Source organism: Argiope bruennichi, chromosome 1 (assembly GCF_947563725.1).
Source record: "Argiope bruennichi chromosome 1, qqArgBrue1.1, whole genome shotgun sequence".
Classification (NCBI taxonomy): Eukaryota; Metazoa; Arthropoda; class Arachnida; order Araneae; family Araneidae; genus Argiope; species Argiope bruennichi.
This window is the reverse complement of record NC_079151.1, coordinates 22,578,227-22,596,745: the sequence shown is the minus strand read 5'-3', so window position 1 is coordinate 22,596,745 and position 18,519 is coordinate 22,578,227. Positions and strand designations below refer to the sequence as shown.

The 18,519-nt window shown below is 29.2% G+C and overlaps 1 protein-coding gene across 2 annotated transcripts in view; it reads left to right on the top strand.

Annotated features, from left to right (window-relative positions):
* Window positions 1-2,969: 2,969 nt before the first annotated feature.
* Window positions 2,970-18,519, top strand: part of LOC129981216 (serine proteinase stubble-like) — a 68,004-nt gene continuing 52,454 nt past the window's right edge. Inside the window, exons 1-2 of one of the 2 annotated variants that reach the window (XM_056091985.1) lie at window positions 3,013-3,037; window positions 4,064-4,164. Coding sequence is in view for 1 of the 2 variants with exons in the window: in XM_056091968.1 (XP_055947943.1) it covers window positions 3,011-3,037 (27 nt within the window). In the remaining variant the exon portion in view is untranslated. Of the gene's footprint in view, window positions 3,038-4,063; window positions 4,165-18,519 lie in introns of both variants that reach the window. The other variant, XM_056091968.1, reaches the window with a different exon arrangement.

Sequence of the window (18,519 nt, the reverse complement as noted above, 5' to 3'; positions counted from 1 at the left end):
TATATGATAATGTAGAATCAGCGAAAAGTAGTGCCAATGTCTTTAAGAATAATTTATTTTAAAGTGATAAAAACTATGAAATATAATGTGAGTTATAAGACAGCGTGTATATGAATATACATCAACTATGAATGGGAATAATAAGAACTTTTTTTTTTTTCAATCAGTGATGAACATGTCTAGCACTCTTCTTTTTTAAAATTAGAAAATAACTTTTTTTATTTATTTGTCCATGTACTTTGAACAAAAAAAAAATGGTCATTAACTGTATACGGAATTTCTGGAACACCATTGGTTCAGAAAGATCATTGTTGTCCGGGAAAATGATAAATCGATCAATTGACCATTTTGATATATATTCTTGTCTCTAAAAAGATGATTATCAATTATATTTAATATCAATATTTATTATTGTAAGTTTTGAAAAGTTCTTTCTGTTTCAAAAACAAATCTGACCTTTTAAAACATTGACCGAGAAGAATAGTTAAAAACATGATATAAATTTTCTTTACTAGTTTATCATTGCATTTTCTTTTAAAATTGAGAAAACCAGTTAGATAAACTAAAATAAAATTTCTGAAAATTAAGATAAGCCGTTCGACCAAAATAGATAATTTGAGATATTTATTGAATGACGAATAAATATTGAAATATTTATTTTAGCATTTTTAATTCTTTCAAAAAAACATTTCAGATACGATTGAAGCTAAAGAGACGCGTTATGAAAACAATAAATTGGGATATTTTTGCTTTGCTTTTTAATGACCCGACCTGCCTCATTAAGAAGACCAAAGAAAAATTGAGCGAAACAAGTTTCCGTTGTTGTTTTGGGGTTATGTTGCCTTCACTTTGTACTTAAAGGGCACAATAAAAATTTTTGATTGTCATAACTGACCTAGACGTTGAATATAATAGCAGCAAATATAAAATAAAAAGAACAGACATACAAGTAAAATTTCACAATTCAATTTAAATTTGATTTTTGAAGTTGAGATAAGAATATGTTGAACTGCATCTTACTGCAACGTTATCTTACTCTTTATGTTATTAACGAGAATCACACCCTCTTTTGAATTATAAAAACACTTCTTCAACCCTTCTTCCCCTTTCCGTGGGAAGTATGGTTCCCACCAAATTTATCAATCTTTGTATGAATTTATGTAGGCTGGCATCAGTTCTGACAAATATTTTTAGAAAGACAGAAACTTTATCTTACACAACTTTTTTACTTAATTCTTAATTAACCAAATTAATTAATTAATCAAATTAAATGTATCTAATAAGCTAAATGAATCCCTTTTCTTATTCTAATTTCAAGCTTAAAAATATTTTAACAAAATATGACTAGAAAAAAATGGCCCTTTAAAGGGTTAACATACGATGAGGCAGTGTAATATCGAATATAGATTGATAATAATAATAATTTAATGAAACTTTTTTCGAAAAGATAAGTGCCAAAAAAAGGGGGAGGTTTAATGGTGTGTACATATTTTGAAAAAATATTATTGATAACATAAGATAACAAAAATGATAACGTAATAAGAATTTCATAACTAAAAATTACCCTTTGCAGTCGGAAAAGTAATTCGATGCAAAATGATTCAGCTAGATAAAGGACTTGCTTATTGCTATGAAAAAAATATTTATTGTAGTTTTAAGTTGAATTTTACCGAAAAATTAATCTACTTCTTGATACCATTCTTTAGGTACGTTTTAAAAATCAAAATTTAAAAACATAAGTAAATAAAACATCAAAATGATGCACCGTCTTGAATGGTGAGAGAGAGTCTCTATCTGAGTGCAAAGGGTTAATGAATGTATGCGTTGAATTTTTAGGTATGGGGGATTACAGGAAATTAATAACTTAATGCAATAATCTTTTTTTTTTTTTTTTTTTCAAATTCCATTCTATGTTGCTTTTTCTTTTGTTCAATTCGCAAAATTACTTGAATAATGAAAAATCGTTTTTATAGTCTACAAGAATTATTTCAAGCACTTGTTTAAGATTGATATAACTGAATAATTGGGGCAATAAAATAGCTTTACACCGTATCTCAAAAGTCGTTATTTATTATTTCAAAGAAGGTCGTCGTTATTTATTACTTTAAAAAAATCGTCATTATATATTATTTCATATTATCATTTGTTTATCACTATATTTTCAAAAAAACTTATACATCTAAATTTCATATATTGAAATTAATAAAAACAAATGCGGAGTCTGGTTTCTACCAGATTGGGAATATCATGAATCTAATTAATCAGCACAATAATAACTTATTCTTTACAATTACAATATTTATTATATCAAAACGTGACCGTTGAGGGGGGGGGGCTCGTAATTGAGGATGAGAAGCTTCGGGCATGGTGGTTGGTTCTCGTCACCCTTGTGGGTATACGAAAAAGTGGGGGTTGGCTACCACCCATCGATGACGGGACGTACTTTCTTAGGGAAGGGTTGTACCGTGGCCAGTGATGGCTCTTAGGACTCAACCACAGTTCCAGCCAGAGTTGCTGTCGCTGCGGTCCGGTCATTCAAGTTTTTCCGTGTGCCTTTGGACGAGTCGAAGTAATTATGTTTATCTTAAAACGTTGTTTTTTCATAAATAATTACTCACTTGTTTGCCATAATTATAACTAATCTGCGAATGATAACCTGTTTGATAGTGGGCAATTATGTGAATTTATCAAACGGTTCTATATTTTTTAAATTTGTGAATAAAATGGGTTTTTTGTTTTAAGAAAACCGAGCCACGGTGGCCTAATCATAAGGCCTCAACCTCTGGATCGGAGAGATTCATGCTTCAATTTCATGTTCCAAACACTTAATTTAAGTTGCATTGTTATTGACGCAGTTGACTCTAGTGTGACTTGCAAATTGAATTATAAAAGTGCCGTATGGTAAATTTATGGAAATATTATTTACTTGCATTTTGTTTTATCATTTTATTCTATGAATACTACCAGTCATTGGTGTTATTGTCGCTGAGAAGGAGTGTTTAGCTCTTTAATGAATATTTTGAACTGGTCTATAACCGTAAGTTTTTTTTTCTAATTTTCATTTCGTATTATATTTATTTTCTTATTAAATGAAATTAATTTTTTTGAAATTTAGATTAATTATTTCAAAATTTTGTTATTATTTATTTATGTTTCCGCTCAGATAACGGAACTAGGAAAAAAAAAATTTTGGGGAAACATATGCGATTGCTTTCTTTTGAAAAGCATCATTAATTTCAAGAGCAATATAAAAAATTTGTGTGTATGCTTCTATACAAACCCATGATAACTTTTAATTTCGGGGTTTCATAAATCAAGATCGGATATCTTTCAAAGAATATTTATTCATTGCAGTATAACGGTATTGGTGTAAGTTGAGCCTATAATATTGTTTATTGTTCAACCTTATAAGAATTATTAATTGTAAAATTTTTGATTCTAAGTCAAAGCTTTCCAGAAATAGAACATGTTACTATATTTACATCAATACTGGAATAATTGATTCATAAAACTGAACTTTAAACTATGAGCTATAATCAAAGTCATGACAAAAGGACATGGAATTTGATTGAACATGTAACTAGAATTACATAAATACTGGAATAATTGTTGATTCATAAAACAAAGCATTAATCTAACTATGAGCTTTAGTATAAAATTATACCTTCAGTATATGTGTCAAATATTTGAGACCAGTCGTGAAATGAAAAAGAATTTACAATAAAAAAATTAATCAAAATTTCCGGAACTTGCGAGTCACGAATAAAGCATTCATCGCGCTCGGACTACATAAATTTAATTTCAAGTATCTTTCTATCTTGATAAACGAAATAAGTTTACCGTCCTTAAAAAAAAAGATACGATTTAGAATTGCTTTAAAAAAAAGTCTTGATTGTGTGTTTGAATAAATACAAATACTGCTGCCTCGCCTGGATGGAAACGAAATTTTCTTCATTCATCTTAACCCATATGGTCAAGAGAGCGGATAATATTAGAATTATGTTTTTTTCATTGCTGTGGACCGTTCTTCAATGAAGATGTTGTCTTCCTTTTTTCCATTTAGTGGATTGTTATTAAATCCGGGATGAAAGCCCGTTCCGCTTGGAAGCAAACACGCTGGACGTTTGAGTCGAAAAAATTTTCTTGACACCTCCTTTCAGATTAGTGAGTTTTCTTTTTCTTTTTTTTTTTTCCAATTTTGCCAACAAAGATTGCAAGGGCAGGCACTCGCCAAAATATTTAGGTTAGTCCGGAATCTAATTTGACTACGGAATTCGATCCACTTTTCTTTTGAGATTCAAATTTCAACACCTCATCATAAATGTCTTTTTGTTTGGAATTGGAACGAGGCATTATACGAACTCAATGACAGAAGAGAAAAGAAATATTTGATTTCGGGGTGAAAAAAGGGTAGAATTAATTTTGTATTGAAGTTCTTCCTTTGAAGACTATTTTCCTTTTGAGTGGGGAGAAAAAAGATTGTGATGGAAACCAAGTTTCATCTCATGAATTTTCACGATTTTAACCAAAGTCATGGCAGGAGGATATCGAGTTTATTAGTTGGTGGCTCAGATTTTACTTAATTTGATATGAGGTGTTAGTGTTGTCGTTTTATATGTTAGTAGTGCTGGGTGTTTCGAATGTTCTTGCTTATTGGACTTCTCACTCCTGACTTTGATTCGAACACTTAGTGGTTTATTGATTTTTATGGGAATTTCTGGAGATCTTTGGATTTGATTTTTTGCATCTACCATGAATTTCTTTTTGAGATTTTTTCAAGTTATGTGCTTGTGAGGGTGTAGCATTTTGTTTCATTCTTCATATGTAAGTTCTTATTGAAATTATATAACATTTAACTTCAATAGTTTATTACAAGTTTTATTATTGTGACTTTTTAACTTGGTTATTTTTTTTTATCTAATTTTAATTTGGTAGATTAAAATTCTATCAAACTATTTTTACATTGCAAAAAACTGTTTTCTTTTGTAGAGCTAGGTTTAATCTGGCAATATTTACATACTACAATCATATGAAAATAAGATTATGAAATATTTTTGATGTAGCTGAGATTGAGATAAATATTTTAATATTGATATCCGATCAAGAAATAGTCTTCAGTTTTAAATTTAAGCTAAAATGTACCCATTGGATTTGTTTATAATTTTCAGAGCAGTAGTATTTTAATGTGAAGCCACTTTTATCCTAATCAACGTATTATTAAACATTTCATATTAAACTTATTAATATTTATTTTAAATGTCAATAAGTTCTTTAATTTATATATATGACATTATTAAACTTTGATATCTTTTAATTTCATACAATAAATTTTGTAATGATATATACTTCGAATGACAATTGGTACATTGCATTAATATATTGTCGCTGACCTTAATAAATCGATAATACAGCGATAACATAAATGATATTTTTAAATAATGATTTACACTGAAAAAAATAAATTTAAAATAAAAAAAAATGCTTGCTACTAATGCCTTCTGTAACTGCATGAATGCTATGAAAGAAAGATCTTTAGCTTTAATCTATAATATAATATCTAGCATTGCTTGTAACGCTAAATCAGAAAAATAACTCTTTTTGTGTGTCAATACCGGATATGCATATTCCAACTTCTGCTTTGGATTATTTTATGTAGTAATTCGCGTTATTTATGTTTAAATTGACTGAATTATAGTTATGTGAGTAAAGTTAAACATGAATAAATATTGTTTCTTAAAGTTCGTTTTATTTTGTATTGGCTTGCAATAAAAGTCAATCAGCTGAGGTGTGAAATTTTTATTTTATATTTATGCTGACTTTTTATCTTTGTGGACGATTTGGAATTATTGTTAAAATTTCGTTTTAGTATTTTATTTGGAATTGCATTCTTTTGTTTTGTTAATGTATTACTATTCGTTCTGATCAGTGTTTAGTGATTAGTTTTGATTTGAATGTGTGTGATTCTTTTTATTTCATAGAACTCCGAATTAAGTTTTAATGTTGGAATATATTTCTATTCTAAAATGTGCTACTGATTATAAATTTTTTTCTTAAACACTCGGCCAATATTCATGAGTTGATTCATTTTGCAACTTTCGTTAATTAATGTGACAGATTTGTGATATTTTTTAGAAAATAAGAAGCATTCTAGTGGGCACATCTTTTAATTTTGTAATAAAAAGAAAGTAAATAAATTAAGTTTGTCCTTTTCTCTGATATGAATTACTAACTGAAAACAATATATTGAAAGCATATCTTGCTTATTTTTGCCTTATTCAAATTTAATAATTTTTATAAAATTTCTTTTGAAAAATAATTTATTGAAAGATTGTAAACAAACAGTGACTTCTGTACCAAAATCTTCAAACTTTTAGTATTGTAATCTTCCGAATTTTTCTTGATTATAATAAGTATGAATTTTTTTATATCAATTTAAAAACTGCTCATCAAACGGAATTTTTACTTTTTATTTGAATGTAAGATAACTTAAAGCTTTTGATAAAATTTTATCACATTCGTTTACAAATGCTTTGACGATTTGATCTTAAGTAAACATTTTTGCTAGTTTATGGAAGTTTAAACGGAAAAACTTCCTTAATTTCGTTTTACAAAACCTTTTTAAGTGATAACATTTTATGATTCTTTACCAAATATTATAGCTTCCCAATATTTCTTATGGAATTATATTTGAAACTTTCTTAAAGTAGCTTAATTTTATATTAGATATAAAAGGATATTACAAATCAAATATTTTCAAATAAAAGATTCTATTTATATGATCAATATGGTGAAGCGACGTCTCTTGAATTTTGTACCCAAACATTCCTTTATTGATTTGAAAAACCAATAATAAAATTGATGTAAACATCTAGATTATGAACGTGTTCTGCAGGATAAGTTTGTCTAAAAGTGATGTATAGATATATCATCTGTATAAAATGCTACACAAAAAGTCAAAATATGTTTAAAGACCAACCATGTCTTGGTTATGAACCAAATCGTATCAGGCCGGGGGTGTCCGAGTAATGGCCTTGTTCGTGGGTCTGGCTTATGTTTATGTTCTCGCATTTTTGAGTGAATGTGAATTTCAAGGATATTTTTTTCAGTATGGTGCCTTTCTGTTTTAGCAAAGAATAATTTTGTAGACGTCTCATCGGGTCATAAGTTTCGAAGAGGCTTATGATGATCTGATTGCAGATTTTCTTCAGAATAAGACCTGTGTTAGAAAAAATTCTCATAATGACCCAATGTGTTCATAGTTTTGATAAACATTTAATGTTAGAATCAAATAATCTTGCGTTTATGTAGTGAGTGCTTAACCCTCTGAATAATTTTTTAAATCATTATTTAGATGCGTTGTTTGTAAGTTCAAATATTTTTCAAACAAAATGAACTGACACTGTTACACGATAATGATATAATAAAAATCTGTAATCGTAAAAATAAACAATACTCTGGAAAAAACGCGGGATGCAATAGAAAACGTACCGATTGGGATAAGCAGCTAGAGAGTTAACCCCTCCTAGGGCCATGGAAAGTATGCTTCCCACCAAATTTATCAATCTTTGAAGTTGTGTAGGTTGACATAAGTTTGGACTATTTTTTCTATAAGATAGAAATTTAGATGCTTTAGTTCTTTATCTCACACAAAATGGGTGTCTTTCTTATTTAATTATTAATACAATTAATTAATCAAATTAAATTTACCTAATAAGCTAAATGAATCACTTTTCTTAGGTGAGCCTTAATCCTAAAAATATTTTAATATACCATGACTAGAAGAAAAATGGCCTTTTACATTAAGATACAGAAGCGTGTCACTTAAGTACTTTTCTACACGACTCAAAATTACGAATATCATCTGTGTCCATATAGCATCTAAATTGAATGGCAACCTTTTTAAAAAATAAAATGACATGATCTTATTTAGTGTTCTAATTAATGTAGTTACAATTGAAAAGACCAAAATTATTAAAAGTTCAAACTAACGGGTATATAAGTCTTTCTAAACGTTTTTCTAGAAGATTGAATTGGTATCAGTTTTGTTCTTTGTTGGGTTTATTGTTCAATAATAAGGATAATCGATAATAAAGTTTTATATTTTGTAAATAGGCAACCAAATATTGCTATAAAATTTGGTACATTGTTTTTGATATTCTTTCAATGTTTTATTTCCTGTTACGTTCCACATTATATGAAATAAAAACCTAATCTAGATGTAACATATAAGCAATAAAATCCTCAGTTCTAACTCTTTACGAATTAATGAGGGAAGAATTAACTTACGAATCTTATAACTCTTTACGAATTAAGAGGTCAAAAGCATGAGTTATTGAATTGTTTTAACTTTTTTGGAGAATAATAAATTATCTATGTTAGGAGTAATCTCGTTTTGTCTGTGAACAAACATTGTGAAACTTAATTTCTTGTTGAATATAATTTGTAACTATCCGGTTTGTTAACGTATTTTTCGGACACACAAATGATGCATAAAATTGTTCGATTCACCACTCTGCATTTTTTCTAAATGAAAATCGTAAACAAGTAATACTGAATATATTCTTTGGTACATCATTCTGTACAGAGTATACTAAATAAAAATGCTGAACGTTGTTTTAAAATCATTACTTTTAAGTAGTTCTCTTTCATTAGTTCATTAAATTTTAACTTAATTCAAATACATAAATGTATCTAAATGCTCTGGGATAAACTGGGATTAATTCTGGGAATAAAATCCAAAAAGAGCATTACAGGATTGTTGCATCATTCAAGTAATAGCGGTTTACAAACTTAAGTTTTCTAAGTGGCATAAATATGCAACAATCCGAAGTTGATTCGTAATCAGTTCTGTTCATCAAAAGAATGACTTAAAAAATGAAACTGCCCCATGTACTTTTTATAACACCCAATAATATTATAAATTTCTCCGTATCTTCTGATTGTGATGGTAAGTTATAACAATGCAAGTAAAATTCTGTGCTGACAATTAATAGTGTGGCGGATTTGCGATGAGCGAGGATAGAACCTGGGACCTTGTGGTTCGCAGCCGAGTAACATGACCACAATACAAAAGCAATTGCTCGTGTAGCGTAGTTGTTAACTGGCTTATAAGCTTTCACCACAATAGGAAAGAAGTGGTCACTAAGTTACAGATCAAATGATCTAAGATAGAGATTTGATGTTAGAGTACGAAATGCATGGAGCTGTCAATTGTATACGGTGAGGTGAATGTTAAAGGATGAACGTTTTATTTCTGATGTATTTTTTGATAGTAATATTGTCTTAAATGTTTCCCTCATAAAATTTGGGAATTTCTTTCGAAAATAACCATGTAGCTTAATCTATTTGAACCAAGTCGTTTGTTAGCACTATTCACAAATTTTACCTTTTTCAACAATTGATAGTGTGACAATTAATGGTTCAGGGAGTATGAAAGAAAACAAAAGATAAAATTTAAATTGAAGAAAATGTAAATGTCTCGATAAACTAGATGAAATTTAAGTCATAAAATTAAAGTAATTTTAAATTTTAATCTAAAAATGTTAAACACGAATAGCTTTAAATTTTGAGTTTTTATAAATGTCATGCACACGGTCTCTTTTATGATATTTAAAATATTCATATTTCATCCTTTTTTCTTTTTTAACTTGGAACATTTTGTGTTATGCGATTTTGGTTCTCCGAATATTGCAAGTATTGTCATTAACAGCACTATAAGATCAATATGCTCGTAGAACACCTCTTTATTGTGGTTGTGAGTGGCAGCGAAGTATGAAATCTTTTAATGATGTTTAGTTCATAGAATTGAAAAGAATTTTAAGTTTTAATGATTCTAATATTTGACTGATAGTGTTAAAAATTTATTTAAGGAAAAATAACAGCATAAATGAATTAAGGAAGCACAAATGTCAGCATGAAAATTACAATGAATGAATGAATACTAAAGCTACGAATACACTAAAAAAGATTAGTGAAATTATAGGACACCAGGAAGTGATTTAAAATTTAAAGGAGCAAAAATATTTTCTTCGTACATTCCGGAGTTTTAATTTCATAATCTGAAAACAACGATGAAACTGTTGTTCAAATATTTTTTCCTTGCAACATTTGACCAAAAACTGTACCGGTTTGTTCAGAAGCAATTTAATTCTTGATTCGAAGAGTTGACTGCACTGAGGTCAAGGTAATACTATTTCGACAAAAGCAACATAGCGTTTTGATCGGTTGATAACACGATGCTAAAACTTATCATGAGTATTTATGACAGCGTTTATAAGGATAATTCGGTAAATGGATGTTCCGTTTTTACAAAAGGGTATGGTATAAATATATCCAATAAAGCCAAGTTTCCTCCAAATTTCCAAAACAATAAAGGATTTGCATTCTCAACACGCTCGCGGATGTAGTAACGCTCATTTTCACTGTGATATAAAACGGTATGAGTGCTAAAGATTTTTGGTTTTCCTTTTCAGTGTAGCCGCTTCCTCGGTCAACTATTTTTGCTGTCCATTTGTTTCTTGCCCAGGAACGTAGTAAGCTGAAAAGATTGCCAAAAAATACACTTTTTAAAATTTAATAAATTCAATGAATATGACTGATTTGAAAATTATTTTTTAAAGGGTTTATGAAACGTTTTTTTTATTTTTTTATTTCGGATTTGCCAAATCTTTCAATTTTCTGATTTAGATAAAATAATTTCAATAATTACGCGATTATATCAAACAAATATTAGTAAATAGAATGAAATGCATTTTTCTTCTCTCGCCGTGGTGGCCTGGTGGTAAGGTCTCGGCTTGTAAGCCGTAGGGTTTCAGGTTCCAGACCCCATTCCACCGAAGAACCGCCGTGTAAGGGGGTCTGTTGCATGATAAATCCGTCAGGGCCAAACGTCTTCCCGTTGGGGAGGTGTGGAGAGGGGGTTGCCAGCTCATTTGTCGTCCTCGTCATCTGACCGACGAGGTTCAAAATTACGAGGTTCGTCCCAAAATAGCCCTATTGTTGCTTTAAACGGGACGTTAATATAACTAAACAAACTCTCGCCCTTAAATTTAATCTATTCAGTGCGCACATCTGCTACAAGTTTACTCTAAACTTAATCAGATTTGGATTGGTTATTTTCTTTTCTTCTTTTTCATTTTCATTTTTAAAATCATTATAATTATGTAAATACCGTAAGACATTTTCTGTTTCGGTATGCCTTTCTTCTGTGCGATTTTTCAATGTAATATATGATTCTTCAGATAGTGATGTGTGCTGTTCTTTCAGTGACTGCAACATGAAATTTATTGTTGCATTAGCTGTTAATAAATTAGAATCTCTCCGACACAATGCCTCAATAGTCAGTTTTATTGGAAGTAGAGCTGATATAGTTCTGGATATTAAGCCGAATTCACTATCTGAAAAATTAATTTAGAGGTTTAAGTCGATTATTGCTTTTTGGATTGGTCTTCTCCGTTTCAAAAATTGTTCCATCATTAGGAGTAAACTATTCCAACGTGTTTTAGAATCTAATATTAACATATATTCTGTTTTATTTTCAGTTAGTATATATTTTAGTAAAATATCCTTTTTATAGGGGAACGTTTGAATATCTTAACAATTTTTCGAACTTTATAAATTATAGGAAGCAATTCTTGATAGATTAATATTTCATCCTCATTAGCAATATCTTCTTCAACAATTACATTGTCATTATCTTCATTGTCAATATCACTCTCACTCTTACTCTTTTCAAAGTTGGAATCCGAAATTTCTATATCCACAGTATTTGGATTCTTCTGTTCTTTCTTTATTTTTTTTTGGTATATAAATCTATTACTCCTAATTGAATTCCATGTGCATAGCACAACTGCTGATTTGCACCAATCAACTTTCCAACTTTTTTTCATAATTGTTGCTCCATCAGTGGTTAAGGATACAATATTTTCTTTCAGAGATAATCCATGTTTCGCTAATTTAGATTTAAGCAATTAATTAGTTAATTAATTTCGCCCGTTATGGAGACATAAAAACAAAAAGGCATACTATTTTGCTCTGTTCGCGATACATGAACATAAAGTGGAGAAATTTTAAAACTTTCTAGTAAATGCCGAAAAACCGGTATTTAATTTTGTGAATACCGGTATTACAAAATTGTATAAATGGCTCAAAATACCGGTATTCGGTATACCGGTATTGCAATCCCTACTTGTAATCTTAGTACAATAACTTAACACTGTTAAACCGAACTTAAAATTTTTTTTCTGGAGTTGCAGCGCTTGTAAAGCAAATCTTTTTAAAATAAGATTAGTCTTCTGTTAAACATCTTAGACATAAAAAACTTATAAAATGTATTCAAGCAATAAATAAATTTCTGATAGTGAACTTCTGTTCTATAAATAGTTTTCATCTGGGTCTGTCAGCGTATTGAAGAAATTTAGCGATTTCGATTCAGATGCTCGGCATTTATTTAATGATGTATCTTGGCAATTGTTTGGGAGCAGTCAATGGAATTTCTTAACAATTCAATGTTTAATAATACTCTAACTTACTATTGTAAGGTTTATTATTTTCTCTGTATTTTCTAAGCCTGTAAAGAAAAAAAAAGATTGTAATAGTTTTTAAAAATCGAGATCTTGACGAATCTAAATGTTTCAGGCCTCTCGTGGATTTGAAAAATATACTTTTGAAATTGTCTGCCTGTCTGAAAAGTATAACACGAACGCTTTGAATTAAACAGACTAAAACTGATATGTGGTTTTCACCACAAATTTTCAGTAGATTTGTTAAACTTCGAACGAAACCTAATTAAATTCAATTTGTCTGGCTCTCAAGTACAAATGATCATGACGATTATAAATGAAACAAATGAAAATTTAATATACGTTTTAGCATCTGAATCAAGGATCCATAGTGAATTTTGAACTAAATTCGTCTAATGGTTGACTGTCTATCGATCAACTTCCTCACGTATATACGATAATTCAAGAGCACAATAGAAATTTAATGAGATCTTGTGACTACGAGTCAATATATTGGCTTCAATCGGTCGAGAGAAAACCATTTATGTTGAGTTGAGTTTCCACAGAAATTCAGTAATTGGCAATGATATGTTGTCATTATTGGAGATTTCAGTTGCAATGTGACATTTAGAATGAATTTTGTTTTAAACTTTAAAATTATTTTCAGCTGAATAATTTTTTAATTCACAGTAGTACTTGCATATTTATTTTAAATCGGAAAAAAATCATTGAGTTTAGTTACTTGATTCAAAATAATCCGATTTCCGAAATTTTTTTATGAAGCAAAATGAAAGATTTATCTGTTTCTACATGTTGGTTGTAAGTTCGCATAATTTGACATTTAAAAAAAATTTGTTAAATATGTATATTGTAAATAGTCATTGTTATTCGGAGATGGAAAATTTCTTGCTTCTCATTTCAAACATTTCAAAGAAAAACTAATTTAATTACTAAAATGATTTAGCTTCGAATCGAATTATCGTTATTTTAAAATGTCCCTTTTGTAAACTAAAATTGCCATTCAAAGATACAAAGAATTCCTCTCAATGTCCCTTCAATTTCTCCTAGACGACTAACTAAATATTGTAGAAACTTCGAAGTAAGAACAGCAAAAATGTATAGAGCTTCTTATAATGGGGGGGGGATTTAAAAATACCGATTCTTAATTTCTGAAGGAAAAAAGCTATAAAAAGTAAATTTGAGACTAAAATATATATGATAGACAATGATAAGGCAAAATAGACTATGTTAAGCTTTAGACATCAAATTTGAATCCTTTGCTTTTTTTTAAATTAGTTTTGAGCCGTTCGGCGAAGTAGCTCGATATTTTCTATCTGCTTATAACACATCTCTCTGGTTTAAACTCAACTCAAATCAAATTTAATCCTTTATTTACCAGATTATTTTACCGTCAATTTTTCAGCCATTAGTTAAGTTTTAGTACAGAATAAATCCAGGAAGAAAAAAAAACTTTTTAATTAATTAAAATAATGAAATTAATAAATTTTTAATGTTTTTTAGTTGATATCTATTTCTTCCTGTTGGAAATACATGTTTCATGTTCTTTCAGATACTGTTAGAAAAAAGTCATTCTGAAGATATCAACTGGATTTAAACGGTACTTTAAAATATCGTCGGTAAATAAAGGGTTAAATATCTTATTTGTGAAATATGGACAAAAAAAATCCGAATTTAGGTTTTAAAACCATGCTCTGCGAAACTCCGAATAATATTTCTGAAGTCGTATGATGGTGACATAAAATATAGAAGAACGATAATCTAAAATCCATTGCAATAGGTATTTCTCTAAGGAAGTCATCTAACGTCATATAATTCAGAAATATTGCACTGCTTTGTGGACTCCTGATTAACACGTTTTCCGTTACGACTCACTCTTTTGATTCGTATCATCTGACTACCGTCTCACTATTGTTGTAAAAAATTTTCATTTAATTATAAAATAGGTGTGAACAGTAGAAAATTCGCGCTGCAGCTAATGTTTTCAAATCAAAATAACACACTTCAAACAAAGGTACTATCTATTTAGACTGTAAAAAATAGTTACAAAATGGAAACATCTTAAAACTTTTTCTTTAAAGTTATCATACATATATTATAAATGAATGATTTTTTACTTTTAATGGATTATAAATAGAAAATGTAATAGTTTCATTAAATTCTCGTTCCATTCACGAAGCTTATCTGTGGGCCTTCTAAACGCCTTGCAAAATGTTTTGCTGTCCTATCGAAATTGCATCACTAATATAATATAATGTGTGTAATGATATTTTACTCTTAATTTAAACCAAATTAATTTCCAAAGCTTTATCTTAATTTAGCCCATAGTAGTTTCATTCTCTTATTGTTGCATATATATTCGTGCTAAAAAATTTCTTTTTTAGCAAATATGCGAAATTTTATCTAGGTAGTTAATTTGAAACATTATTACTGCTACGAACTACTACTTATTCAGAACCAAGCCCTTTTGATTGACCTTTTAACTGTCTTGCCTGGGCATTATATGGTTAATGAATTGCTTCTCAAGCTATAAACAATTCTAAGACGCTATAATTCGATAAAAAATTGCACATAATTCACGAAGCTAGGCATTCTTGGTCGAATTAGATAGCACATTTTCAAAATTGAAAGTATCTAATTATATAATAAAAAGAACAAAGTCAGGGGTCAACTTCCATGAAAACATGCAATAGATAAAATCGGAGATCATATGATAATTGAAAGAAAATAATTGCTATGAGGTTTTCTTTCTAGATATGCCTGTAATTCGAAATAGCAGATCAATCGATTTCAAATAAAATGATAAATATTCAAGCATCCTAAGATTTTTAAGATGCATCAGCTAATGTTTGAGAGAATATCCGCCCGTTTTCCTTCCAAGAAACTTTACTTGTTTGAACTGATTTGAGAACAAAGAAATTAAGCGTATTAAAATGCACGAGGATCCTGTAATTAACTAGATGCATCTTAACACAAAGTGTTTTCTTTGTGGGAAGCGAAACTAGTTGAACAAGTGGAACAAATTAATAAATGGCGCCGAATAACATATCCCAAGGGATTACCTTTGATTTAAGAACCATTTTCGATTGTAAATTATGGCTCTAGGTTGTCGCTCGGAGGAAAAAGCAAGCAGCGGGTTAATATCAGTAGTTAATTCCGTGTGGTACCGGAAATACGAGGAAACGATCATCAATAAACTAGGAAATTTATATATTGCTTAAAGGAAATCCTTAATCTGAAACTATATTTCATCCTTAAAAGATGAATATGAATTATAGGCAGCGGTAGCAATGTTACATTTTTAAAGTAAGGGTTATAAGCTGGTACATTATCTGTAATAAATGGAGTCACATATCCAATGCATAAATTGCACAAAGCACTCTATGAAGGATAGACAATCTGATGAAAGAGGATATACAGCTACCAAATTTGATTACATTCTTAGACATTAATTCTCGCTAAGAAGTGGGTTTTAAAATTTTAATTAGGCTCGCCATAAATAAATTAATCTTAACTTTAGAGCATATTATTGTACGATCCATATTTATATCCCTTTAAAATAAAAATAAAAAAAATAACTTTTAACCATCCAGCTGCGTATCCCGCGATTTCCGCGGGTTGGCAATCGGTCCATTTCTGTTGTATACAGCGCTTTTTCGCAATTTTTCGCAACGTTTTTTTGCAATTTTTACGATTTTTATTATATTGTATTATCTTGTAACATATAATACCGTTTCATTTTCTATGAGAACTATTTGAACTTATCAACTATTTGTTGCATCTTTTAACAAAAACTTCCATTGCATTAAGTTAAATAAAAAATGTTTTTACTCTTATTGGAACGTGACTAGCAATTTTTTATTACTCTATAATGAGTTATAATACAGTTTACACTTAAAAATAACGTTTTCGCCAAATTTAATGAATTATTTGGTTAAGTTTTCTAAATAGCTTGTATCTTTCATATTTTTAATAATTTTATGCATTTTCAAATTATTCCAAATTTATTGCAACCACGATACTTTTACCAAAATTTTATAAAGCTGTTTTACCAAGTACCTTTAATAAAGCTTTGATTTATAATTATTTTGCAATCTGAATTAAGCATTTGATCATTTTACAAATTTTACTACAAACTATTTGAAATTCCTTCTATAATAAAATTGGTCGTAGAACTATTTGTATATTATACGGAAGTGATTTCTTTTTGTTTAACTTGAAGCATTTACAAAATTGCATTTCAAAAATCTGATAGAGCTAACGATCTACTGGCACATATTGACAATTGGCCATAGTTGGATTAAAGTATATCTTCCTCAAAGGATTGTGATTCGAACGGCTTGGAATAAAGGAGTTCGGCTGTTGTTGGTTCTTCGATATCTTCGTCAACCTATTTGGTTCTGCTCTAGTATTAGGTTGCACTGCTTTATAGTCATCTAGGTTGACATTTGTATGGCTTCGGCTAGGCCGGAGTATGTTTCTGCATATCCTATATCAATCTCTTTATTTTTTTATAAGTATGCTTTAATCCAGCATGTATGATATTAGGCATATTCATGCAATTAAAACAAGCCACTTCAATTCAGCAACTAATGCAATCACTATTGCAATCAGCTTATATGAGTAGTAAGCGAAGTGACAGAATTACGCATGTCAATGTGCAGTTAATTATTAAATGGTGCGGATATTTTTGTATAAAAAAAAGTTGTTCAAACCTTTCAAATTTTTAATGAATGTTCGGGAATTTCCAAACTTGCCTCTTATGAATTAGTCTCATAATCTACCTTTTTCAGTTCCTTTCTCTTTTTCACCTTCAGATTTAAAAATTTCTAATATTCAGTAGGCTAATAAAATTATATATATATTTAAAGTTCTTATCAGTTTTTTTTTTATTTTTTAATATAATTATATAAATTTACCAATTATTATGCATCTTTGTTCTATGTTTACTGAATATCTTTCATAAGAAATCAAAATAATTTAATTAATCAGCTCCAATTTCTGAAAATAAATGAATAGGCTAAATAATTAAAATGAATTTTTTTTTGGGGGGGGAGGGAGCAAATATTTCAGAAATGAGAATTGTTTAAATATATTTCGCATTTTATATTAAGTTCCTCATTTCTCTTTCAACTTTAGAATCACGCTTGGCTCTGTCTAAAAGATTATTTCCTTGAAAAGCAGACTACGCTTCTCTAACTGTACTTTTCATTTTGATTGCAAACTAATTGTAGTATGAACAATTTTGCACACAATTATCATTTTTGATATTGAAAACCTATTACATTCAGATGATCAATGGTCAGTAAACAAAAATGAAATTGGCATAATTAATTTTGTATTGAAATAACTTATATTTTACGATTGGAATTAAATGAATCTTTAGCTACAGTTTGTTAGTAGGAATTTTTCTGGTGATTTTATTGGTAAATTTTGTTAGTTTTGCCTCTAATACAGAAATAGAAAATGAGATCTATTTGTGAATTACAAACTGAATAGCTAGAGCAAAAAATAATTTGTTTTAAATTTAAAATTCTGCTCGTAATTTTGGATATGACGACTTTCACTGGGAAACACTTTTATTGGATCTACTGTTTACAGATAAGAAAACCCTCCAAATGTTTCCGATTGCGCATGCACCAATTGGTTTCCATTCCATAAAACAACGGCAAGATATTGGATGGAAATGTTTTTTTTTTTTTTTTTTTTTTTTTTTTTAACTCGGCAACATATAAAAACATCAGTTTTGAAGTGATGAAAATAATACAATACAAAAAAAATGAAAATCAATATCGAAAATTAATAGTAAAATTAAACTTCTAATTAAACCCCTGTAAGAAAAGTGGTTTTCTTACTGCATATACCCTTTTAAGGAGTAAAACATCCAAAAATAATAGGCACGGGATTATAAAACGAACAGTTAACTACATTGGATATCAAACGAGTCAATTTTATTTTGTAAACACGTCAACAAAGTCATATTAGTCCCTTTTAAGAAATG